General features: G+C 42.4%; 1 protein-coding gene across 1 annotated transcript in view; it reads left to right on the forward strand.

The window, feature by feature from the left end:
- AGBL4 (AGBL carboxypeptidase 4) overlaps nucleotides 1–26626 on the forward strand; it is a gene marked incomplete at both ends in the record, with an annotated part of 1399565 nt that overhangs the window by 1020738 nt on the left and 352201 nt on the right. Inside the window, one exon of the mRNA XM_081220343.1 lies at nucleotides 25305–25344. Within this exon, the coding sequence (XP_081076469.1) occupies nucleotides 25305–25344 (40 nt within the window). The remainder of the gene's footprint in view (nucleotides 1–25304; nucleotides 25345–26626) is intronic.

The raw sequence follows: 26626 nt of genomic DNA on the forward strand, positions 1-26626 counted from the left end.
CACACTTGAACCCTTAAAGAGATACACATGTTACAGTGAAGAAACAATGGTTCTGAGTTAGGAAGTGTCAGAGCTGGGCATCCAGATACTTTTCCACCGTGGCACACTGTCTCATTCAAAAATGTCCATAAAGCAACAGTCCTCCAGTCCCTAGGGTGTGCTGGGCTGGACTGGCTTCTTGGCTGTGTGACCAGGGCAATACCCCAAGGCCCTCACACTCAGAAGGACCCTGCTCTTGGGATTCCAAGCTCTGTGGTTTGTGTCTTACAACTCTTAATAATTTTATCTTTGAATTTGTATTTTATAAGCATAATCTGGTGGACCAACAAAGCATACACCAGAGACTTGGAGCCTAGGCTCATGCACAGGCCTGCCTCCTACTACCTCATGCCTCTTCAGGCTGGGTTCTTGGCCACCTTCTTCCTCACTTTCTGGAAGTCTGGACCCCACCCAGCTTCCCTTTTCCCAGGATGGCAGTGCCAGGGTATGTTTGGTAGACAGCTCAGCTGGGCCAAGCACGGGGGCAGGCCAGGTGCCCCCATGCAGGTGCCTAACCTGTCCCAGTGTGAGAGTAGCAGTACTCTTGAGTGTTGCCATCTGCAGTGGATTGGAACAGCCAGGCCATGGGAATGGAAATATCTGTCTTGACCTCCCTGCCTTCAGCTGCCAGCCGTGGTGGGGAGCTGGGAGAGGAAAGGGGGTTCCCAGCAGCCAGTGGGCCATGAACACTTGTGCACCCAGTCTCAGGGTGGAGCCCTAGGACACCTGTGATGGTCTGCATCCACCCCACCACTGTCCCCATGCCTGAGGGAGCACAACATTAAAAAGCAAATAAAAAGATACCATGACATTTAGAGAGAGAAACAGTGGAAGAAAGGTAAAGGCTTCATATTTTAATACCTTTAATGCCACTTTACACCTGCTTTTTGAATAAGGGGCTCTGCATTTTTATTAGGCACTGGGCCCTACAAATTGTGTCACCAGTCTTGGTGCCTGGCCCTGTGCTGGGCACTAGGGATACAGATTTGGATGCATATAACCTCTACCTTCAAGGTGGCTATTGGGTCTGCAGTTTGTACTAGTTCAGGAAATTGGCAAACTTTTTCTATAAAGGGCAATTTTAGGCTTTGCAGGCCGAGCAGTCTCTGTTGCAACTACTCAGCCCCACCTTTGTAGCACAAAAGCATCATTTGACAGTATGTGAAAGAGTGAGTGCAGCTGTGTTCCAATAAAACTTTATTTATGGACATTGGAATTTGAATTTCATATAATTTTCACATCACAAAATATTATTTTTCTTTCTATATGTTTTCAGTAATTTGAAAATACATGAACCATATTTAGCTGTGGGCTGTACAGAAACAGGCAGCAAGCTGGATTAGGCCAGCAGGCTGCAGTTTGCTGACCTTGAACTAGATGATCTCTAAGGGTTTTCCAGCACTCACTCAGGTGAGTTTCAGAGAGCTGGATATTTATTCTCACTTTCCTTTCCCTTATTGTTATTCTGGGTTTCCCTCTCTCTCTCTCTTTCTCTCTCTCGTTCTCCTTTTTGCACTTACTTTCACTCTCTCTCTACATATATACCAAACATGAGTGCACATGCACACACACACACACACACAGGCACCCATACACCTGAGTTAAAAGCCACTGATAGATCCATCTCAACACCAGGAGCTCTTTTTTCTTTCAAATGGTGTAAGTAATGGAGCCAGTGCCCTTTCTCCAGAAGGGGCCAGCTGCTGAATTCTTGCTCGCCTCATAATTACAAAACTATTGAAGCAGAGACGAGAGGGAATCCAATGTAGTGCTCTACCTGCAGAGAAAAAATATTGACACATTTAGGGACATAATAGTCAGTTGAAGGAAAGCATGTACTCTATTCTCTGCTCCATGTATCTCCACAGACACGTCTTTTAAATGTGTTTTTGAATAGGATACAAATTTGATATTCAGACAAGTAATGGACAATTGTCACCATCTGCCATCTGCCCACACATAAGACTTGGCTCAAGGAAGAAAATGTTTGACTCAGAGAAACTGCAGTCCTTCATAAAAATACTGCAAATAATTCATTATATTTTCTTATTCACCTACTGTGTGTTCATAGCTAGAAGACTATTAGAAGCAGAGAAGTGTGATATTATAAAAACAGCATGGACTTCTGGAACTGGTGAGACTTGGGTTTCAATCCCTGGGCTGGAACTGTATAGCTATGCTGTCTAGAAAAAGTAACTGAAACTCTTTGAGCTACCATTTTCTCATCTGTATAAGAAGGGTGATGCCTATGTTGCAGGTTTGTTAATAAGAATTAGTGTTTTGTACAAGCCTCTTAGATAGCCTCATCCAACAGAGGGCAGACAGCAGAAGCAAGAAGAATGACAATCCTGCAGCGTGTGGGGAAAAAAACACATTCACAGAAATATAGACAAGATGAAAAGGCAGAGGGCTATGTACCAGATGAAGGAGAAAGATAACACCCCAGGAAAACAACTAAATGATGTAGAGATAGGCAACCTTCCAGAAAAAGAATTCAGAATAATGATCGTGAAGATGATCCAGGACCTTGGAAAAAGAATGGAGGCAAAGATCGAGAAGATGCAAGAAATGTTTAACAAAGACCTAGAAGAATTAAAGAACAAACAAACAGAAATGAACAATATAATAACTGAAATGAAAAATACACTAGAAGGAATCAATAGCAGAATAACTGAGGCAGAAGAACGGATGAGTGACCTGTAAGACAGAATGGTGGAATTCACTGCTGTGGAACATAATAAAGAAAAAAGGATGAAAAGAAGTGAAGACAAACTAAGAGACCACTGAGACAACATTAAATGCAACAACATTCACATTATAGAGGTCCCAGAAGGAGAAGAGAGAGACAAAGGACCCAAGAAAATATTTGAAGAGATTATAGTCAAAAACTTCCCTAACATGGAAAAGGAAATAGCCACCCAAGTCCAGGAGGTGCAGAGAGTCCCATACAGGATAAACCCAAGAAGAAACATGCCGAGACACGTAGTAATCAAATTGGCAAAAATTAAAGACAAAGAAAAACTATTTAAAGCAGCAAGGGAAAAATGACAAATAACATACAAGGGAACTCCCATAAGGTTAACAGCTGATTTCTCAGCAGAAACTCTACAAGCCAGAAAGGAGTGGCATGACATATTTAAAGCAAAGAAAGGGAAGAACCTACAGCCAAGATTACTGTACCTAGCAAGGATCTAATACAGATTCAGTGGAGAAATCAAAAGCTTTAAAGACAAGCAAAAGTTAAGAGAATTCAGCACCACCAAACCAGTTCCACAACAAATGCTAAAGGAACTTCTCTAAGTGGGAAACACAGGAGAAGAAAAGGACCTACGAAAACAAACCCAAAGCAATTGAGAAATGGTAATAGGAACATACATATTGATAATTACCTTAAACGTGAATGGATTAAATGCTCCAACCAAAAGACACAGGCTCGCTGAATGGATACAGAAACAAGACCCATATATATGCTGTCTACAAGAGACCCACTTCAGACCTAGGGACACATACAGACTGAAAATGAGGGGATGGAAAAAGATATTCCATGCAAATGGAAATCAAAAGAAAGTTGGAGTAGCAATACTCATATCAGATAAAATAGACTTTAAAATAAAGAATTTTACAAGAGACAAGGAAGGACACTACATAATGATCAAGGGATCGATCCAATAAGAAGAGATGACAATTATAAATATATATGCACCCAACATAAGAGCGTCTCAATACATAACGCAACTGCTAACAGCTATAAAAGAGGAAATCGACAGTAACACAATAATACTAGGGGACTTTAACACCTCACTTATACCAATGGACAGATCATCAAAACAGAAAATTACTAAGGAAACACAAGCTTTAACTGACACAATAGACCAGATAGATTTATTTGATATTTATAGGACATTCCATCCAAAAACAGCAGATTACACTTTCTTCTCAAGTGCTCATGGAACATTCTCCAGGATAGATCACATCTTGGGTCACAAATCAAGCCTCAGTAAATTTAAGAAACTTGAAACCATATCAAGCATATTCTCTGACCACAATGCTTTGAGATTAAAAATTAATTACAGGGGGAAAAATGTAAAAAACACAAACAGGGGCTTCCCTGGTGGCGCAGTGGTTGGGAGTCCACCTGCCGACGCAGGGGACACAGGTTCGTGCCCCGGTCCGGCAAGATCCCACATGCTGTGGAGCGGCTGGGCCTGTGAGCCATGGCTGCTGAGCCTGCACATCCGGAGACTGTGCTCCGCAACGGGAGAGGCCACAGCAGTGAGAGGCCCATGTACCGCAAAAAAAAAAAAAAAAAAAAAAAAAAAAAAAAAAACCACAAACACATGGAGGCTAAGCAATACATTACTAAACAAGCAAGAGACCACTGAAGAAATCAAAGAGCAAATGAAAAAATACCTAGAGACAAATGACAATGAAAACGCGATGATGCAAAACCTATGGAATGCAGCAAAAGCAGTTCTAAGAGTTTATAAGCAATACAAGCCTACCTCAAGAAACAAGAAAAATCTCGAATAAACAATCTAACCTTACACCTAAAGGAACTAGAGAAAGAAAAACAAACAAAACCCAAAGTTAGTAGAAGGAAAGAAATCATAGAGATCAGAGCAGAAGTAAATGAAATAGAAACAAAGAAAATAATAGCAAAGATCAATAAAACTAAAACCTGGGTCTCTGAGAAGATAAACAAACTTGATAAACCATTAGCCAGACTCATCAAGAAAAACAGGGTGAGGATTCAAATCAATAAAATTAGAAATGAAAAATGAGAAGTTACAACAGACACTGCAGAAATACAAAGCATCCTAAGAGACTACTACAAGCAACTCTGTGACAATAAAATGGACAGCCTGGAAGAAATGGACAAATTCTTAGAAAGGTATAACCTTCCAAGACTGAACCAGGAAGAAATAGAAAATATAAACAGACCAATCACAAGTAATGAAATTGAAACTGTGATTAAGAATCTTCCAAGAAACAAAAGTCCAGGACGAGATGGCTTCACAGGTGAATTCTATCAAACATTTAGAGAAGAGCTAACACCTATTCTTCTCAAACTCTTCCAAAATATAGCAGAGGGAGGAACACTCCCAACCTCATTCTATGAGGCCACCATCATCCTTATACCAAAACCAGACAAAGATGTCACAAAGAAATAAAACTACAGGTCAATATCACTGATGAACATAGATGCAAAAATCCTCAACAAAATACTAGCAAACAGAATGCAACAGCACATTAAAAGGATCATACACCATGATCAAGTGGGATTTATCCCAAGGATGCAAGGATTCTTCAATATACGCAAACCAATCAATGTGATACACCATATTAACAAATTGAGGGAGAAAAACCATATGATCATCTCAATAGATGCAAAAAAGCTCTCAACAAAATTCAACACCCATTTATGATAAAAACTCTCCAGAAAGTAGATATAGAGGGAACTTACCTCAACATAATAAAGGCCATGTATTACAAACCCACGGCCAACATCATTCTGAATGGTGAAAAACTGAAACCACTTACACTCTGATTAGGAACAAGACAAGGTTGCCCACTCTCACTACTATTATTCAACATAGTTTTGGAAGTTTCAGCCACAGCAATCAGAGAAGAAAAAGAAATAAAAGGAATCCAAATCAGAAAAGAAGAAGTAAAACTGTCACTGTTTGCAGATGACATGGTACTATCCACAGAGAATCCTAAAGATGCTACCAGAAAACTACTAGAACTAATCAATGAATTTGGTACAGTTGCAGGATACAAAATTAATGCACAGAAATCTCTTGCATTCCTATACACTCATGATGAAAAATCTGAAAGAGAAATTAAGGAAACACTCCCATTTACCATTGAAACAAAAAGAATAAAATACCTCGGAATAAACCTACCAGGGAGACAAAAGACCTATATGCAGAAAACTATAAGACACTGATGAAAGAAATTAAAGATGATGCAAACAGATGGAGAGATATACCATGTTCTTGGATTGGAAGAATCACTAATGTGAAAATGACTATACTATCCAAAGCAATCTACAGATTCAATGCAGTCTGTATCCAATTACCAATGGCATTTTTTACAGAACTAAAGCCAAAAATCTTAACATTTGTATGGAGACACAAAAGACCCCGAATAGCCAAAGCAGCCTTGAGGGAAAAAAATCGAGCTGGAGGAATCAGACTCCCTGACTTCAGAGTATACTACAAAGCTACAGTAATCAAGACAGTATGATACTGGCACAAAAACTGAAATATAGATCAATGGAACAGGATAGAAAGCCCAGAGATAAACCCATACACCTATGGTCAACTAATCTATGACAAAGGAGGCAAGGATATACAATGGAGAAAAGACAGTCTCTTCAATAAGTGGTGCTGGGAAAACTGGTCAGCTACATGTAAAAGAATGAAATTAGAACACTCCCTAACACCATACACAAAAATAAACTCAAAATGGATTAGAGACCTAAATGTAAGACTGGACACTGTAAACCTCTTAGAGGAAAACATAGGAAGAACACTCTGACATAAATCACAGCAAGATCTTTTTTGATCCACGTCCTATAGAAGTGGATATAAAAACAAAAAAAAACAAATGGGACCTAATGAAACTTAAAAGCTTTTGCACAGCAAAGGAAACTACAAACAAGACAAAATGACAACCCTCAGAATGGCAGAAAATATTTGCGAATGAATCAACAGACAAGGATTCACCTCCAAAATATATAAACAGCTCATGCAGCTCAATATCAAAGAAACAAACAACCCAATCCAAAAATGGGCAGAAGACCTAAATAGACATTTCTCCAAAGAATAAATACAAATGGCCAAGAAACACCTGAAAAGCTGCTCAACATCACTAATTTTTAGAGAGATGCAAATCAAAACTACAGTAAGGTGTCACCTCACACCAGTTAGAACGGGCACCATCAGCAAATCTACAAACAACAAATGCTGGAGAGAATGTGGAGAAAAGGGAACCCTCTTACACTGTTGGTGGGAATGTAAATTGATGTAGCCACTATGGAGAACAGTATGGAGGTTCCTTAAAAAACTAAGAATAGAATTACCATGTAACCCAGCAGCCCACTATTGGGCATATACCCAGAGAAAAACATGATTCAAAAAAACACATGCACCCCAGTGTTCATTGCAGCAGTATTTACAATAGCCAGGTCATGGAAGCAACCTAAATGCCCATCGACAGACTTATGATTAAAGAAGATGTGCTACATATATACAATGGAATATTACTCAGCCATATAAAGGAATGAAATTGGATCATTTGTAGAGACATGGATGAATCTAGAGACTGTCATACAGAGTGAAGTTAATCAGAAAGAGAAATACAAATATTTTATATTAATGCATATATGTGGAACCTAGGAAAATCGTACAGATGAACCAGTTTGGAGGGCAGAAATTGAGACACAGTTGTAGTGAACAAATGTATGGACACCAAGGGGGGGAAGCGGCGGGGCATGGGGATGGTTGTGTGATGAATTGGGCGATTGGGATTGACACGTATACACTGATGTGTATAAAATGGATGACTAATAAGAACCTGCTGTATAAAAAAATAAATAAAATAAAATTCAAAAATTCCAAAAAAGAAAAAAATGAGGTAGTCATAGAGAATGGACTTGAGGACATGGGGTGGGAGGGGGAAGCTGGGGTGACGTGAGAGCAGCATCGACATATGTACACGACCGGATGTGTAACGTACCAAATAGTTGGCTGGTGAGAAGCAGCCGCAGAGCACAGGGAGGTCGCCACAGTGCTTTGCGGTGACCTAGAGGGGTGGGATAGGGAGGATAAGAGGGAGGCTTAAGAGGGAGGGGATATGGGGACATGTGTATGCATATGGCTGATTCACTTTGGTGTGCAACAGAAACTAACACAGTATTGTGAAGCAATTATACTCCAATAAAGATCTATCTAAAAAAAAAAAGAATTAGTGATTTGACTAAGAGAAGAAGAGTACAAAGTACAGTACCTGACACATGATAGGCATTTGCTCAATGGTAGCTGCAGGAAAGTTAGTGATGGAAAAAGGCAGAGCCACAAGTCAAACAAAGGTGTGACTGCAAAGCCCATGCTTGGTCTTTACAGAATGCTGATAGAGTAGGTGCCCTGGAACAGGGGGCCCTCTAGGGGGGCACAGCTTGGAAAACAAAGGCTTGAGCAACTACAAATAATGCCTTCCTCTTCATTTATTGGTGATCACACCTTCTTTTTATTGTTTATTCCACCAGTCATTCAATGAATGGTGGACAAGAATATTCAACAACTTAAAGTAACTACAAAAAACTATAATTGAAAAATCCCTGGCCTCTTGGATCATGATGTGTTTGCCAGCTCTGCGGTCTGATTCTGCTCATTTCTTAATTTATTCAAGTATGTTTACTGGGCATTGTCTTAGTCTGTTTGGGCCACTATAACAAAAATGTCATAGACTGGGTGGCTTTTAAACAATAGAAATTTATTTCTCACAGTTCTGGAAGCTGTCAGTCCAAGATCGAGGCACCAGCATATTCAGTGTCTGGTGAGAGCCTGCTTCCTGCTTCATAGTCTTCTTCCTGTAACCTCACATGTGAAAAGGGCAAGAGATCTCTCTGGGGTCTCTTTTGTAAGGACATTAATCTCATCCATTAGGGGTCTGCCCTCAGTACCCAATCACTTCCGAAAGCCTTCACCTCCAAATACCATCACACTGGGGATTAGTTTTCAACAACATAAGAATTTTGGGGAGACACAAACATTCAGTCTACAGCAGGCATTTACTCTGTGCCATGCACTATGCTTAAATGCTGGGGCTACAGTGATGGGTGAGACAATTTTCACCTTTAAGGAGTTCACAGTTGAATGAGAAAACAAGTGGGCAATTATAGGATGGTAGCCAAAGTGTTATGATACCACAGAAGAATGGCATCTAAGCTATTCTGGGTGGGGGGGTCAGATAAGGCTTAATGATGGAGGTAACCTTTAAACGGAGATTTGAAAAAGGAATGGGAAGTAGCTAACCAAGGAAATACTGGGACAGGAAGGATGTGGCAGGCAGAGGAAACAGCCTATAAAAAGACATGAGGACTCTACTTTCAGGGGTCATGACTAGAGAAATTTCATACAGAAAACAGACTGATGGTTGCCAGAGAGGAAGTGGGTGGGGGAGTGAAATGGGTGAGGGGAGTCAAGAAGTACAAATTTCTGCTTATAAAATAAGTAAGTCATGGGGATCTCATGTACAGCGTGGTGACTAGAGTCATTAATTTTGTGTTGCATGTTTGAAAGTTGCTAAGAGAGTAGATCTTAAAAGTTCTCATCGGGCTTCCCTGGTGGCGCAGTGGTTGAGAGTCCACCTGCCGATGCAAAAGACAGGGAGGCAATAGGAAAGCATGGCGTCCTGCGGACTAAAGGTGATCAGCATGGAGCCTGGACTATGAAGGGGGTTGGCAGCAAGCATGGAGGCTGCAGAGGCTGGCAGTGCAGAACGATAGTGTTAGGTAGTTTAGACATTATTATTTTATCAATGGAGAATTTTAAAGAAAGTAGCACAGTTGCATTTTGGAAACTTCACTCTGATTGCAGGGTAGAGAATGGGTTGAGGGAAGTGCAACTAGAAGCATGGTGACCAACTCATAACTGGGATCGTGGATAAAGTCCTTTACATTTCTGACCCTCAGTTTCTTCAGCTACACAAGGGAATTATGAAACAAACCTCATCATATTGTGGGGCTTAAGTGAGCCAATATAAACAGGCCCAGGTGAGTGCTTCTCTGTGCCCACTTCCCATTCTGCCCCAGGGCTTAACTCAGAGCTATGTATACAATATGTGCTAAGCCATGTGCCTCTGTGGCTGACTGAGTGACTGCTGTCCTCTGAACACAGCAAAATGAGGAGGGTAATGGTACTTCTAGTTAGGGAGTAGACGGCTCCTGAACACGCGAATCCTAACCTAAAACAAATCGTTCCCTCAAGTTCTTGCTGTAAATACAGATGAAGCTTCGCTCGCTCGCCTGCCACTCACCTCCTGCTGTGCGGCCCAGTTCCTAACAGGCCACTGCCCGGTACCCCTGCTCTAGGGCAGTCGTGGGGAAAACACCACCTCTGGTACTATGGCCCAGTCAGTGCCCTTGACCTCCTGCAGAGCTCCTCATGTTCAGTGAGAAGTGACATGGTCCTTCCTTAGAATGGGATTAAAGGAGGAGGGGAACTCAGAGCGTCCTTAAATCCTTGTGAGCCTATACTAACACTATCTAGATGTGCATTTCCTAGTTTTAGTGGGCTCTGTCTTTAACTGGAAACTTTAAAAATGGCCTTGTTATTTAGGGGAAGCATTTCATTTGGTTTCAAATCAGGTCCCCGAGTGGGTATTTCCAGTGCCACCAAAGATGGTGAGCCGAGAACAAGAGAGGTGGCTCTCCCCTGAGAGTTTAAAATGCAAATAGAACTAAAACCTTAATGCCAGATATATAATGTGAAGAGTCAACTCTCACTATAGGAAACACAGTGAATGAACAAGCTAATGAAAAAAATTCAAACCTACTGAATCATCTTTTTAAAAAAAGATAACGCGTAGATACCATATGATAACTATTACATTAAAAAAATATTTTAAAGGTTATAATCCCCCAGGCTGGCAAGGCTACAGTAAAATCTTTATCTCAGGAACTTCTTATGGGAGTGTCAATTGGAATGATCCTACTGGAAAGTAATTTGGCAGTTATGTATCAAGAGTACTAAAAAGGTACATGCTTTCTGACCAAGTAATTCCACTCTTGGGTATTCATCCCAGAGAGGTAATCTAATCCAAATGAAGGAAAAAATTGTATGCAGGAAGATGTTTATCGTAATGTCATTTATAATAACAAAATAATAACAGCCTAAATGTTCTATGTTTAAGTAAACCGTGCCCTTTCACTAAATGGAACATTATGAAGTCATTAAAATAATGTTTACAATGACTATGTAATACTATTGGAAAACTTTTTATGATATAATGTAACCTAAAAATAATAGGATACAGAAAGTAACAAAATCGTATTTATTCCATGACTACATCTTTGTTCTTCATGTATAATTATTACCCATGCATTACAAGTAAAGATATTTAGACAAGAACTAGAAAACAGCATGAAAAAAATGAAAATGGCTGTTGTGATCTTGAGTTTTTGTATGTATTTTTCTCCTTTTTGGATATCATCAATATTCTTATTTAATAATACTATATACTATGGAGAGAGTATTTTTAAACATGGGTTTCATAGTCAGAAGCTTGATTTAAATCTTAGTGCCATCACTTAACGGCTATGTGACTTCAAGCAATTTACTTAACCTCTCTGAATGTCAGCTTCCTCATCTCTAAAATGGGGGTTAAATACCTATGTTTATGAGAGTGTTATGAGGATAAAATGAGTAAACATAAAGCATCTGTTACATAGTAGATGTACAATTAAGTTTTTAACATCTTAACTCTTTTCTAGAAAGGATTTATCAGTTTACAAAGATATATGGACACACATAAACACATATATAAAGTTGGAATAAATTTTAAAATAGGTTAGGAAATTTAGTCAAGGGAAAATAAGGGCAATTCTATAAATGTTAACTCCCCTCACTTTTCCAATTCCTATCTACTAAAAGTGTAATGAGAATATTCTGGCTGCATTGTTCAGAAATCAGACATGAACGATGCTTGTTTCTCAAAAGCAAAAGGAAAGAAAAGGAAAGGAAAAGAAAAAAAGGCAGAAAGAGATATCTCTGCCACCCTACTCTACGCGTGAGCACACACACACCTACACATACACATCCCTCTCCTCAGACTTCAAGGTGTGTCCCTGGAGTTCCAAGAAAATCACATTTTGGTCTTTTATTTTGTAGTGAACACATTTGCTTTCCCCACGTAACAAAAGGTATCATTTTGCTTTTAATTATGGATTGTTATTATGCATTGCTTTTATTTGGCAAAGATGTTTGTTTCAGGAAAATTCATTTAGACAGTTCCATTTTTCAAGCAATAATACCTCCTGTCCCAGGCTTACAAAGAACAATTAGATCTGGATTCTTTCCCCACAATCAAGCTGGCAATTTCTTATGGAAAGTCGTGGTCAACCAGCGTGGAATGGAGCTTCCATGAGAGCTAGTCAAATGCGGAAAATAGACTGTTAGGGCCTGGCACTTTTACTTCCTGTGGTATATATAACTCTGACATTGTGCAGAGGCATTACTCTGGAGGGGCAGGAACACAGATTAATGTTGCCTCACTTTCAGTGCCACAGTTTTATCCTGAATATCATGATATTTTTCTCAGGAACTCCAGTTTCATGCAATTCAGCAAACATGACTGAAGACCCTCTCTGTGCCAAGTACAGTGGTAGGAGCTGGAGATACCAATCTGAATCACACGGCATCCTTGCCCACAAGAGCTCTCACAGCAGGGTGACTCACAGATGATTGCAACCCACAGTGATAACGTCTGTAGCCAAGGGTAGCACAAGGTGCTGAGGGGCCTGGAGGAGGCACCTAACCCAGCCTAGGAGAGCAGAGGCTTCCAGAAGGTGATGATGTAATAGAGAAGTCATATATAGAGACAGAGAGGAGGAGAGGCTTTCCAAGCAGTCTCAGAATTAAAAATAAAAGTCTTACCAGTCTAAGTGCCATTTACCCCCAGATTATATGACAAGCGCAAGGCTAACTGCTTTACAAGTAAGTGGGTTGCTAAACCCATTTGAAAGTATTTTAACTGACTTGCCCATGATCACTTAGTATGTGGTAGAGACATGATCAGAGAAGGTAAATTATTGGCTCATACAGCAAGAAAGTGGCAAAGATGGGGCCAAAATACAAGTGTTTCTGGTTCATTATTTCACTCAGTCCTTACCACAGTTCTGTGCAGGCCTGTGTGGACAACTTTGCACACTTGCTGAATCTGAAGGAGAATGGGAACAAAAGAACCTTTATTGAACACTTACTTGAGTGTGATACGATCCTTTGTGAAGGCAGAGCCTCTGAGCTCTTCCACCTAAGTAGGGAAGAGTGACCTTGATACTCAAAAAATCCATAACTTTAATGTTTTATGGAATCTTTTCTCTTTAAAAGAGACCTGGATTTTACATTATATTCCATAATACAATAATGTTTGTTATAATATAAAAACTCTGAGTGGAATTATATTCTGGTTTAAAAACTCTTCTTATCCCTACATTAGAAATGTGGAAATGGGGGCTTCCCTGATGGCACAGTGGTTAAGAATCTGCCTACCAATGCAGGGGACAGGGGTTCAATCCCTGCTCCAGGAAGATCCCATATGCTGCAGAGCAGCTAAGCCCATGAGCCACAACTACTGAGTCTGCACTCTAGAGCCTGAAGACCACAACTGCTGAGCCCATGCACCACAACTACTGAAAACCATGTGCCTAGAGCCCATGCTCTGCAACAAGAGAAGCCAATGAGAAGCCCGTGCATGGCAACAAAGAGTAGCCCCCGCTTGCTGCAACTAGAGAAAGCCTGCATGCAGCAATAAAGACCGAATGCAGCCAAAAGTAAATAAATTTAAAAAAAAAGAAATATGGAAATGAGAGAGAGTTTAAGTAATTCATCCAAGGGCTATATACTTGTGAGTATACAGGCTAGGATTTGTGCTCATGTCTGTCCTTTGCTCCTATCCATGGCACAGACCTGGGGCCACTTATTCTGGTCCTAGTGCTCTCATGACCACCACATTTCACCTATCTCTGTGCTCCATAAGCCTTTTTCAAAAGCAGAATTTGACTCAGGTCTGCTGGTATGTCACTGTGTGACCTGGCCAAATCCTATCAACCACTAGGCCTCAAGATACCCTTTCTAAGGACCCTAAGAAGATATTTCCCTCAGACCTCAAGTTAGGAACAGTGGAGATTCTGTAATTCAACTGTTTAATTTAGGGTTTTTGTTTTTTCCTTAGGACACTGGGTATATTGTAACTGAGTTTTCCACTGTGCCTAAGTTGTTGAAAAGCTGAGAACCAAATTTGTACCCTACTTCTAGCAAGTGAAAAGAGTATCTCAGGATATGAATTATGAGTTATGACCTTGTACCTAGCATCTAATTTCTCCTTATTTTTCTTTTTCTCCATGTCTTTAATTACATGTGCTTTAATTTTATTACATTCTTTTAAGCATCTTCAAATATTTTTGGAATTAGTGTTATATATTGAATAACCAAATATGTAAAGAAACAAACAGAAAATAGTGTTTCAAGGAGATAACCTGATAGGCTTAAGAACCAGACGTCAAACATGAACAGACTCATTAGCTCCTAGAGACAGAGGACAGCAGGGCCTATGGCCAACCCAGATTCCTGTGCTATTCTTTTTTTTTTTTTTTTTTTTTTTTTTGCGGTACACAGGCCCCTCACTGTTGTGGCCTCTCCCGTTGCGGAGCACAGGCTCCGGACGCGCAGGCTCAGTGGCCATGGCTCACGGGCCCAGCCGCTCTGCGGCATGTGGGATCCTCCCGGACAGGGGCACAAACCCATGTCCCCTGCATCGGCAGGTGGACTCTCAACCACTGCACCACCAGGGAAGCCCTGTGCTATTCTTTTTAAAGTTGGCTTCACTTTCTCAGTGAGAAGTAAATTGGTTCCTGTCCTTTAAGGGCCATTTCAATTACCACCTCTTGAAGGAAGTCCTCTTGATAACTCCTCAGTTAAAACCAGTTGAATCAAATAGAAATAATGGTATCAAAACTCAAAACAAATTCTTAACTAAGTTCCTCCCCTGCCTCCATACCCTTATCCCACTCTCTTGCTTTCCTCAACAGTTTTTTGTTCTCTGAGCATCTATGCTTTTTAAGGCATGGATGGGATATAGACATCCCTTTTTTTCCACTCTGTTGAAGGAGGCACATAAGCAAATAGTGCAGAACACTGTGGCAAGTGACTCAGCAGCTCCCTTCCCCTCTGTGGGCTCAGTTTGCTTTTCGTTGAAATAAAGCAGTTGGGCCAAATGAACTGCAAAACCCCTTGCTCTGACATTCCAGGAGGCTGTGTCGTGGTACAGCCTCATTCATGCTGGGTCATGGTGATCTTGAGGATGAAGGGTAATCGCAGCTTTGAAGTATAAACTGAAGACCTAAAAGGCATATCTTTTTTTTTTTTTTTTTTTTTGCAGTACGCAGGCCTCTCACTGTTGTGGCCTCTCCTGTTGCGGAGCACAGGCTCCGGACGTGCAGGCTCAGTGGCCATGGCTCACGGGCCCAGCCGCTCCGCGGCATGTGGGATCTTCCCGGACTGGGGCACGAACCGCATCCCCTGCATCGGCAGGAGCACTCTCAACCACTGCACCACCAGGGAAGCCCTAAAAGGCATATCTTTTAAACTCTAAAATTTGATTTCACAAAAGAAAAGTTGTGACTTAAAACATATAAAAAAAGAGAATTTATAACCATATAACTTTGTCTGATAGTAAGCCAAAATATCACATCTGTAACAGACTTCCTCTGGTCCTATCTGGGATCAGGTACAGAAGAATACACAATATAGAAAATATTCATCTCTCACCTTGGAGGAGAAGGTTGGGGGGAGGAGATGGAGAGAGGGGAGGTACAGGTAGGAAGAAAAAAGAGACTAATATGTAAATACCTAACTGTAATGTGAGACATGATTAAATCAATGCTTAGAGGCTTTGGGGCCCATAGGTGTACTGGGTAGGCATCTGTCAGCCATGCATGCATCCTCTCCAGCCTTGAGCTTCACCGTCACTTTAGATGCCACGTCTGTTCTTGCAGGTTCCCACATGGCCTCATATTGCTGGAGCAGAGGGTGGGAAAGAAGCAATCTGTCCTGGCATGGAATCTTCTGACTCATGACTGGAACAACCTTCCTCTCACTGTTTCCTCCAGAGCTGGGCAGGGTGAAGTCTTCCAGCACAAGCCCCCATCTGAGTCTTTGGGGTTTTAGGACGGGACGTGTGTCATTTCTCTCCAGCAGGAGTAAGGGTTTCAGCTGTTTATCCAGCCCTCTTCAAAAACCTGATCTAGCCTTCCACATTTAATTTTTTAACGCATATTTAGACAGAGTCCACTCTGCCAGGAAAGCTAAACTCTCCTTTCTGCCATGGAGCTTAGCAAATAATGAGAATGACATTAATCAAATATAAATACAGATAAATATAGAATTTCAAATTGTGAACGTTATGAAGGAAAAATACAAAACATCATGCTTAAGTCATAGCCCCTCCCACTCCCCTGTGTGCAGAGGAACTATGTTCAGTTGTACAGTGTTACCACTGCAGCTCATACTGCTCCTCTGCCTAGAAACCTGGGGATCACCAAGAACATTTCTCATAACTCAATACTCTCACAGCTACCTGGGCACAGGCATCAGAGGCCAATAGTATGGGTTCGAATCTCGGTTCTTCCATTAGCAGCTGTGACCTTGAGCACATAACTTAACCTCTTGAACTTCAGCTTCTTCATTTGTAAAAAGGGTAACAATGCTGGCCTCAGAAGGTTGTGAGGATTGGCACAGAGTAAGTGCTCAGCAAATGCAGCTGCTACAGCCTCTGCTGCCTTTAATCCTGCTTCCAGAATGTCTCTGCAGTTTCATGCGCTCCTCTCCATTGCCACTTGCCCTGCTTTTGTGCAGACTGCCAGAGGTGAACCCAAATGCTCCTTTAAGCTGCCCTGGGGATGAAAGCCACTTGGGTGCCTGGCTTTTCCAATAAGAGGAAGCTACAGGAGCAGAAACTACTTGGTGAAGTATATTGATGCAATCTCGCTTGTGCAGCCCTAGCTTTTGTCTGCTGCCCCACTCTGCTTCCCACTGAATTTAACCCTTAGTCATGAGATTCTAGTTCAGCCTTGAGTGATGTTCACTCTCTCCCTGAGTGAAAGGCTAATGCATTTTTTAATTATCCCGATGGGAGTAGGTGCCCAAAAGGGCAGCTAAGCCTCAGCCATTGGTCAGGTTCCCCTAGAAGGTGGTGCAGTTGGTGGATGCTTAGGGGAGGCATCCAGGCATCAGCCATGGGCTGGGGTGGGGCTTGAGGGATACTTTGAACCCTGGTCATGTACCTTTCCCCATGTTTTTCTTTGGAGCACTTACCGTAACTGACATTAATTCATACTGTATGATTATTTGCTTATTATGTCTTCTCCACTCCACTATTAGCTATCTCTTTGAAAACAAGGGCTGTGTCTTTCTCATTCTGCTCAGCAATATGCCTGGAGCAGAGTAGATGCTTCATGGATATTTGTTGGATTAATGAGTGAACAAGTGAAGAGGAAGTTCCAGGGCTATCTGCAGAAGCCGTGCTGCACCTCACTTGTTCAGCATATGAGGAGAAGTAGAAAGAGGGCCATGTCAAGGGCAGAAGGCAGGGTCAGGGACAGGTAAGGTGATGGCATACAGAATGGTCAGGTAAACAGAAGACCGGCGTCCCACTTCAGTGGGGTGTGGCCATGAACTCAGTGCTTGAGACAGCGTTTTTCAGACTTTCATAATCCCTGCTCCCTTTCCTCACAGAGGTGACTGGCTTTCCCCACACCTTCCTCCTACCACATCTTCTACATGTGACACTGACCAAGGTGATTAGACCCACCTTTATTATCTGAAGTTTGGTTCCGAAAATAATAGGTAACTTTTTGTTTGTTCTCCAAACATGAGGTTATGTTAAAATATAAAAACTGCTTTTTCAAATAACACATAGAATTTGTGGACATTTGTCATCCCTTGTTGACAATGGGGATCATTAAATTATTCTAAGAAAGGATCAAATTTAATTTTAGAGTGATCAGTCCTGCAGCCAGTAAGCAGGCTAGACTGGAGTAAAAACGATCCGAAGTAGTGAGTTTAGGGAGAGGTCAGCACCACATAAAATGTTTTCTAGGGAGCAGGCTCTGCTTGGGGTAGGGCAGGGAGGGAGCCTGAGATCCCTAGATGCCTAGAAAATGACTATGGCTGGGTGGGCGGGGGGGGGGGGGCTGGGAACTGAACAGGAAGGGGGTTGCAGGGAAAAGAGGGTCTGAGCCGTGAAGCCAAATGTGTGCCTATGCCCCTGTGACCTCCCTTTCTAGAGGGTGTGGATCCCCAGGTCCTCCCCATTATGGCTGGCTTCTGGAGTGACAGGAAAATGCACAGGGATTACTGGTCCTCTTATTTAAATTATCTCCAGTCTATGCCATGAAAGACTGATTTTTCCCCTAATAGCTATCCTGCACAAAACAGAAAAAGCAAAACAGAACACATAATCAGTGACTGTTCTTTTCTACCACATAGAACCTCACACATCAAACCAGTCCCTGATCTCCTGGAACACCACGTTCCTTTCTCATTCCGAGAAGTAATTGCAATGCAGTTCGTGATGAAAATGAAAACCCCGTTTTTAACGGTAGCTTCATAATTACCCATCCAGATGAAGATGGCCAAATTCTCAGTGGTCTAATCCCTAGGTCACCAAGACAGAATCAGAGAGGGTTTTGAGAAAAATTATGGGTCCAATGTGTGTGTGTCTTTTGAGAGAGAAGGGGATAAAACTAAAGACCTTTTCTGATGATCAATTCTGTAGGAACTTCTCTAGTTCTCATCTTGATAACCAGTGATCAGCAGATCTTTGTTATCATCTGTTGGTCAGACACTGGGCTAGTCCCTGAGAGGAATGAAGTAATAATGGCACAGCCCTTGCCCTCAGGGAGATCACTCAGCCAGTGGAAAGGATGGAGGAGTAAACAAGCCAGGGAGATGCAGTGTGATGGTGCTCTGATAGGGAGGGTCAGAGGGATAAGGACAAGATCCAGTCCAGCCTTGGCAAGTCAAGAAAGCCTTTACAGAAGAGGTGGCATGAGAGTGGAGAGCTGAATAACAAGTAGGAATTAACCAGGTAAATCTGGTTGGGTTGTCGTTCTAAGAGGGAACAACATGTGCAAAGACCTTGAGGTGAGGGCACAGCAAATTTGGGGAACTGGAAGTGGCTCATCATGGTTGGAGCTCAGAGTCTGAAGGAACAGGAGAAAAGAGGCAGGAGCTGGGTCACAGAAGTCCTCCAACAGCAGCTAAATGGTTAAACTTTATTCTGTAGGAGCCCTGGTGAGTTTTCAGATGTGATTCTAGAAAGTTCACTCCAGCTGCAGCAGCAGTTTGCAAGACTCGAAGCAGGGAGACCAGTTAAGATGCTGTTGTAAAAGGCTAGGTACCAGATGGTGAGAAGCCCAAAGTCTCAGCCTGAGGTGGGGCACAGCTAGAGAGGCACTCAGAAATCCTAGCTTCCAACCAGTGTGCTTCCCATTCTACCTATTGACACCTCCCACCCGACCCCCCTCACCTGTGAATGATTCTTCTTCTTTCTCTCAGCTTCTCTTTCCTGTTAGGCTCCTGGAGGTTGGTCTACACTCTTTTTATGAATGGGATACCTAATTGCCAACTAGCTTAAGTAACATGCCTAGGATAACAGCTCAAAGATGGTAGAGTCAGGATTCATATGTTTGTCTGTCTGATTTTGAGTTTGGAGCTCTTTCCACAAAATACTTTGTGTAACTGCAGGGAGGAGGGCTTCAGACATGAAGAAAAGAGTATCTTGCAGGTTGGATATTGCCTGGAAGAGTCTCCGCAGATTCAGAGGACTTTGTTTACATCACTAGGCTGCAGTAGCTGGGCTTTTCAAACTGTCTCCTGTGACAGAATAACTCAGTAGTTCTCTCTTGATGTCTTACTAACACCACCTTCCCCGAAAAAGGACTAGAATCAAAATCACAGCAACAAGAGTTGTCACATAACAATAAATGTATGTGACTTACATTTTTATACTTTAAAGACTCATCCTGAGGCCAAAAAAAAAATAACATAATGCTGCACAAGATTAAAACATGCTTCATTTTTTATATATAAATATGACCTTGTTAAATAAACACAAGCAAGAAAGATGACAAAAAAAAATACACCAAAACAATGCTAACTGTGCTTCTCTTTCAGTGGTGGGATTTCATTCATTTTTACTTTCTGTATTTTCTGGAAATTTGGAAAATGACAAAAATAAGCATGTATTACTTTCATTATTACAAAAATTTTAAAGATAGATTCTTTAATGTTGGACAACAATAGTTTTCATTGAGAATAATTGAAATCACAAAACATCCAAAACTCCTAGATGAGGTTCCTAACCGACCCACCTTTCAGTACTTTTACCCTTGGGGCTGTCAACTGTGACCAGAGGTGAAGCAGTGTTGTATTAACAAAATAGCTTCCACTGGATGAACAGAGGAATATGGATGACCCTTGGAACAAGGATGCTGATAGACAGTTCCTTAAGCATCCACTACAGATGCTTCTGCCATCCTTGGTTGGCACCAAATTCAGAGATTGCTCCTATTGACCTTGGAACCTCCAGCCCCCATGGTCTTTATGGAGTCATGACTCTGCATCAACCACACATTGGTTAAACACAGAAATGGGTTTCCTCTGAATGTTTATGAGACACCACTCTTACCAGGGAAAGCTGGATGCAGTGTCATACACAGCCAGGAGTCCACACATTACCTCCTAACTGACCCAACCCTGGTATACCCACACTCCGCCAGGAATCCATGGAATACCATACAGGCACACTTGGACACATTACCCTCTGTGTAGGTTTAGAATTCCTTTATCTGAGGAGAAATGTTCCCCCCACTCCTCAAAACACACACACACACACACACACACACACACACACGGTACCACTACCACACATGTGAAGGGCCTGCTTTCCTGAGACTGTAGCTTATGGTTAGCTAATGGTTCAGCTGCTCAGCCCTCAGCCAGCAGGTCCTGTCAGCCTACCAAACCTGCTGCCTAGCTAGCTACCTTCATTTCCTCCAACTAGCATTGCACATTCTACCATCCAGGCGGTTAGGTAATATATCACCTCCATGTAAAAGGCCCTTATGTCTCTCAGTTGGTAACTAATTTAAATAATCTGGTAATTCTTTATGTCCACCATGCTCCCCTCTTATATAACTAGTTTTCTATTATTGGTCAAATTCCACAAATCATGTGCCCTATTGTAATAAATGCCAAACAGTTTCTGCTGGTGATCCTAAATGATTATACTAGGCACACCGTTTAGTAATGAAAATTTTCTCTTTCGTTTATTCCTTTTATTTCTTAAGGACTTTGAGTGAATTATTTGGATATTTTAGTATCTTAGGTTCAAACTGTTGTGATTCTTTTTTTTTTTTAACATCTTTGTTGGAGTATAATTGCTTTACAATGGTGTGTTAGTTTCTGCTGTATAATAAAGTGAATCAGCTATACGTATACATATATTCCCATATCCCCTCCCTCTTGCGTCTCCCTCCCACCCTCACTATTGCACAGTGATTCTTGAATGTACACTTTTGTTTTTATTTGCATATAGAACATGCAGACTTTGTAATCCTATCTTAAGAGCTACAGGTTAAAACAGTAGTCTACACTTATCTGCTTGGGCCACTAGGTGGTGCACACATATGTCTGTGAACTGTAGGTTAAAGGGGTTTGTCACCAGGTTAGATTTAATTCATCACCACAGGAGTGGTACAGACAGTAGGAGCTGTAGGAGTCCAGGAAAGACAGTGATCCTATGGGTGGGAGTAAAGGAAGGAAGGTCTCCAGAGGAGGTGGATAGATAATATTGCTGCTGAGATGGCAGGAGCAAAATCATAAAGGCAGGAATCCCCAAAGCCGTGACCAGGGGAAGTCCTGTAGAGGAAGGGGCATGCTTACTTTCCATGCTGATGAATTCCTACCTAACAGGGTTGTTGCAGAAGGAATAATGGAATAGTTGAATCATTTGAACTAGATGGCATCAAGCATTCCTTTCAGCCTTTGTGCTGGGCAATGGAAATATAGAGATGAAATGGCATAGTCTTATCCTCAAGTAAAGACCACATGAGAGAAACAGAGAAGGAAACAGATAATTAAGACAGAGCATGAGGGGCTTCCCTGGTGGCGCAGTGGTTGAGAGTCCACCTGCCGATGCAGGGGACACGGGTTTGTGCCCCGGTCCGGGAAGATCCCACATGCCACGGAGCGGCTGGGCCCGTGAGCCATGGCCGCTGAGCCTGTGCGTCCGGAGCCTGTGCTCCGCAACGGGAGAGGCCACAACAGTGAGAGGCCCGCGTACCGCAAAAAAAAAAAAAAAAAGACAGAGCGTGATACAAAAGTTAGTTAGGTTTTACAAGATGCGTTGGAAGAACAAAGTGTGAAATATTCTGTTCTGAGGAAAGGAGAGAAGGGGGTTAGGTCTGGGAGCTGAGGTGCAGAGAAGACCTCATGGAGGTCTTGAGATGTGAGGAGGGAGCTCCATGAAGATCTCAGGAGATTAGTTAGAGAGACCAGCATGAGCAAAGGCACGGGGATTTGAAAGGATAATGTGCATTCCAGGAATGGTTCAGCTGAGTTTAGCAATGTTTACTGAGGGCTATTGTGTGCCATGGACTGAATAATAGATGTTTCCAGGCCCTTAAGATGCCCCTCAGCTAGTGAGGAAGACACACAAGCACAGAAAATTGCTGTGTGAGAGGTTAGCTTAAAATTTGTTCTTTTAAATTCTCAGCTCTGTCATTTAGCCCCCAGGGTCCTGGCTACAGGCGTGCACAGAGAACTCTACACCGGAAGGGGAGCCCACAAGCACAGTGTCTGGCTGCATTTGACTCAGAGTCACTGCCAGTATTTCGGTCTCACTCACTCATTTTAGAGGTATGAAGTTCAAGGCCAGAGACATAACAGTAAGTTTTCCAAAACCACAGAGAGGAGCTAAGACATACGGCCAGGTTTGTCCGTGTTCCTGTCAGGTTTTCTTCCCTTTTTTCTCTCCTGGACCCTGGACACAGAATCACCATTTAGAGATAGATCTGAATTAGGAAATAGACACTTTTCTGATAAATGGACCTCCTTCGCCAATGGCAATTGCCACTAAACCAAGCTTATGGAAAAATAGAAGGACACATTGTCTTCCTTCCTCGTGTATGAGGGAAGGGCCTAGCCTCACAGGCTGGCCTTGGCAAGGGCAGCGTGAGCCAATTGTCCCACTAGCCTGGTTCTGTGACTGGGAAAGAAGGCAGTCTGGCTCCAGCAGTCCTTCTAGCTTGCATATGTGGGTGTGTGTGTCTCATTTCAGCATGAGGATGTGTGCTCACAGTGGAGGTCAGTGACATCTTGGAGTTGCACTGTTGCTTGAAAATGTCAACTGGAATGAATTATGAGCTGGCAGTAAAACAGGGATGTGTGACTGAGAAGGCTATGAAAGGATACAGACCTGCTTTTAGGGCCCTGAAAAATCATTAAAGCAAGGGATAGAGAGATCTTAAGGAAGTTTTGACTGGGACAGATCAAATTGAAATGGAAGAGGAGGGGACCACAAGGGCCAGGAGATTTGAGACCAGGTCTTATAAGGAAAGGATGAAGGAACTGGGAATATTTAACCAGGAGAGAAGATGACACAGATCTTCTTCAGATCTCCAAACTTGTCATGGGCTGAAGCAGCTAGAAACAGGGATGATTTCATAAGGAAGCAGCTTTTAACCCTGCTCAAAGTAGAGCTATTTAGGGACATGGGTTCAATTGCTTGTCGGGGAACTAAAATCCCACATGCCGTGTGGCATGGCCAAAAAAAACAGAAAAAAAAATTTTTAACTGACAAAAAGTGAGTTCCCTGTCAGGCAAAGGGATAAAACAGAATCAGTTCATACAACTGGTGGGGACATTGCTGAGGGGATTCCTATACTGGTGGTAGGTCAGACTCAATGACCTTTGAGCTCTGGTACCAATAATTCTATGAAAAGGGGCAAGGCAGGTTTTATAAACCAAGGGTCATATGGTCTATAATAATAACAAAGCATCAGTACAGAAATAGCTCTTTTTATTAAGTACCTATTAAGTACCAGGCATCATGCTGAGTGATTTATTGTGCATTATCATATTTTGGACTTTCAAGCCAAGATTAGAACTGACTGAATTCTAATCCAGGCTCTCTCATTCAATGAAGATGTGGTCTCAGGCAGATCATTTCTCCTGTCTGAACCCCATGTCCCTCTGTTGTACATTACCAACCCTGTAGGATTGCCAAGAGTGTAAGAAGAAATGACACATCAAAGTGCCTGGTACTGTGCCTGGCCTATATTCGGTACTCAAAAAATGTTGCTGCCTTCTCCTTTCTGCTTAAGCAGAATTTCAGGAAGCCATTCTAGGAGAGAGGCAAGATAAAGAGGGAAATGTAGGTGAGGTGAAATATGGCAAAGGACCCACTGGATGAAGTACCAGATAATCAGAAGCTCCTGCAATGTGTATCCTTGAAGCAGTGGTTCTCAAAGTGAAGTTTGTTAGGACCCCTTTTTAAGAAAAAAAAAAATTACATATTAATGGAAATTGCTGTTAATGGAAAATCAAGTGTAGGAAAGAGACTGAGGTTGACTGAGGCTTAAGGAATCCTCACTTGTCTTTAAGAGAGTTGCTTACCACTGCCCCATCCTCAGCCTACAATACCCTCTTCTCCACCCTCAGGTTCCCATGACATCCATTTCAGGACTAGGCTTCTCCATAAGTATGGTGTGATAGGGGACGAGCCTACTGAGATATTGACCACCTCAGCCCTTGGGGCCAAGGCTAGTTGCCTCCAAACAAGAGCAACTTCATCTATATGGGCTAGTGCACCTGACAAATACTATTTTCTTTGAATGTTGTATGGTACAGAGAGATGAGGATTCAGTTAGAAAAGTAATGGTTTGATCATCAGCAATTGAAATTGTCATAGCATTGTTGAGCAGATTTAATAAATAAACCAGCCCCCAGGAGTATCTTGGTTAGAAAGGAGTATCAGGAGAGTGACAGTGACTTAAGGACCCAAGGCAAAGAGGGTTGCCAGGATATCCGACACTTAACCAGTATAGCCAGTGTGACCAAAGAGAAATCTAAGGCTGCCTGGTACAGAGGAGTGAGCCATGGCTGGGAGTCTGGAAAGGAACTTTCTTTGTGGCTATAGGTAAGCCACATTCCTCTCAGGACTTCATTTTCCCTAAGTATAAGATAGGTTTGACTGGAAGGTCTCTAAGGCCCTTTCAGCTCTGACCAGAAAGGCTGTCCATTCCCCCTTGTCTCTAGGGTGCAAGGCCTCCCTGCAGAACTGTGATACCACGTCCTCCGCAATACAACCTGCTCTGCGTGTCTGAACATCCCCTTTGCATGTTCACCCTGACCTGCTAAGCAACAAGTTTGGCTCTGGCTTGAATCAGTGCTCTCACAATGTGTTTTCTTTTGCAGCAACAGCGGCACCTAGACCTCCTGACGATAACCAGCCCTGGTGAGTAGGTGTGGCCATTCTGCTTGGGCTTTTCCCTTATTTCCCAGAGCGATGCCTGGTTGTCTATCCAAATGCAATTCCTGCCCTCCTCCTTTGGCTTCCTGAATGGACAGCAGAATTCTTGTGTCATGAATGATCCTTCTCCCCCATCCTCTACCCCACAGGCAGTTTCTTTTCTCTTCCCCAGCTCTGTGCTGCCTTGTCTTGACTCTGCAGATGGCAGGGTTGATACTATGATGTTGCTGCATATTCCAGGGCCAGGTTCTCCCCAGATCACTCAGTGGATCCAAGTGTCAAGGAAGTGCCCTGGTCTCCTGAGAAATAAGTTTTAAAATCATGGGGAATGGGGAAACTGCCTGGTAGATGGCATGGAATGAAGGGAGGACAGTTAATGAGGAAAGGCCAGTCTGGGGAAGTGACCAGGTTTGGTCTCCTGTGACTCTTGTCACTCACCTTTAGGAAGGACAAGTCCCACAGCAAAGCTATGGCCCTGGGATTTAAAGCTCCTTTCCTTCCCCTCGGTCTGGCATATAGCCCAGAGAGAAGTTGAGCTGTTTAGTTTTACCAGAAGGTATTTTATTTCAATTTGGGAACTTGAGGCAAAACTGGCCAACAAGAGATGCTGTTCTCTCTTGGAATCCAAGGAGATGATGGTGCCAGCAGTGAGCATTCAGGAGTGGGTATGGTGGTCCATCTTCATTTATTGGTGATGTTCTAAATATTTAATGGCCCCGGTGGCCCTCTACTGTGCTGGGCATTAACACTTTGTTTACCGGACTGTGGGGGGATGGCATCCTGCGGAAGGGACTGGTGTGGGGGAGTGGTCACCTGGCAGGGTTGGGGAGCTCTAGGAGTGGCTAGTTACCAATAAACATGGAGGTATTTCAGTATTTTAGTAACCAATATAGCTGTGCCATGTCATCCTGCCTACCACCCAGCCTGTTGCTGTGTCCAGGGCCAATTGGCTCACAAGGAGATTGAGAAATTGTCCTCTGCAGGCACTATCTTAGCACAAAGGCTGGTTATCTGTCTATGTAACTGAGATATAAGACAATGACTGCAAATGTAATTTGGATCCACCCAGTTCAGGTGGCCTTACTACATTTACACCTGATAGATCTCTTTGAACTTGAGACTTCAGAAGAACAAAGATGAACTGGTTTGAAAATGTTCAATCTAACCCATAGAGTGAACTGTGTTTAACAAGTATATAATTAACATATATAGAAATTCCAAAGCATGGGCTAATATAATTAGAATGGCTCAGTTGTGTGACCTACCA

The sequence above is a fragment of the Mesoplodon bidens genome (genome assembly GCF_964165515.1).
Source record: "Mesoplodon bidens genome assembly, chromosome: 2".
NCBI classification, from domain to species: Eukaryota; Metazoa; Chordata; class Mammalia; order Artiodactyla; family Ziphiidae; genus Mesoplodon; species Mesoplodon bidens.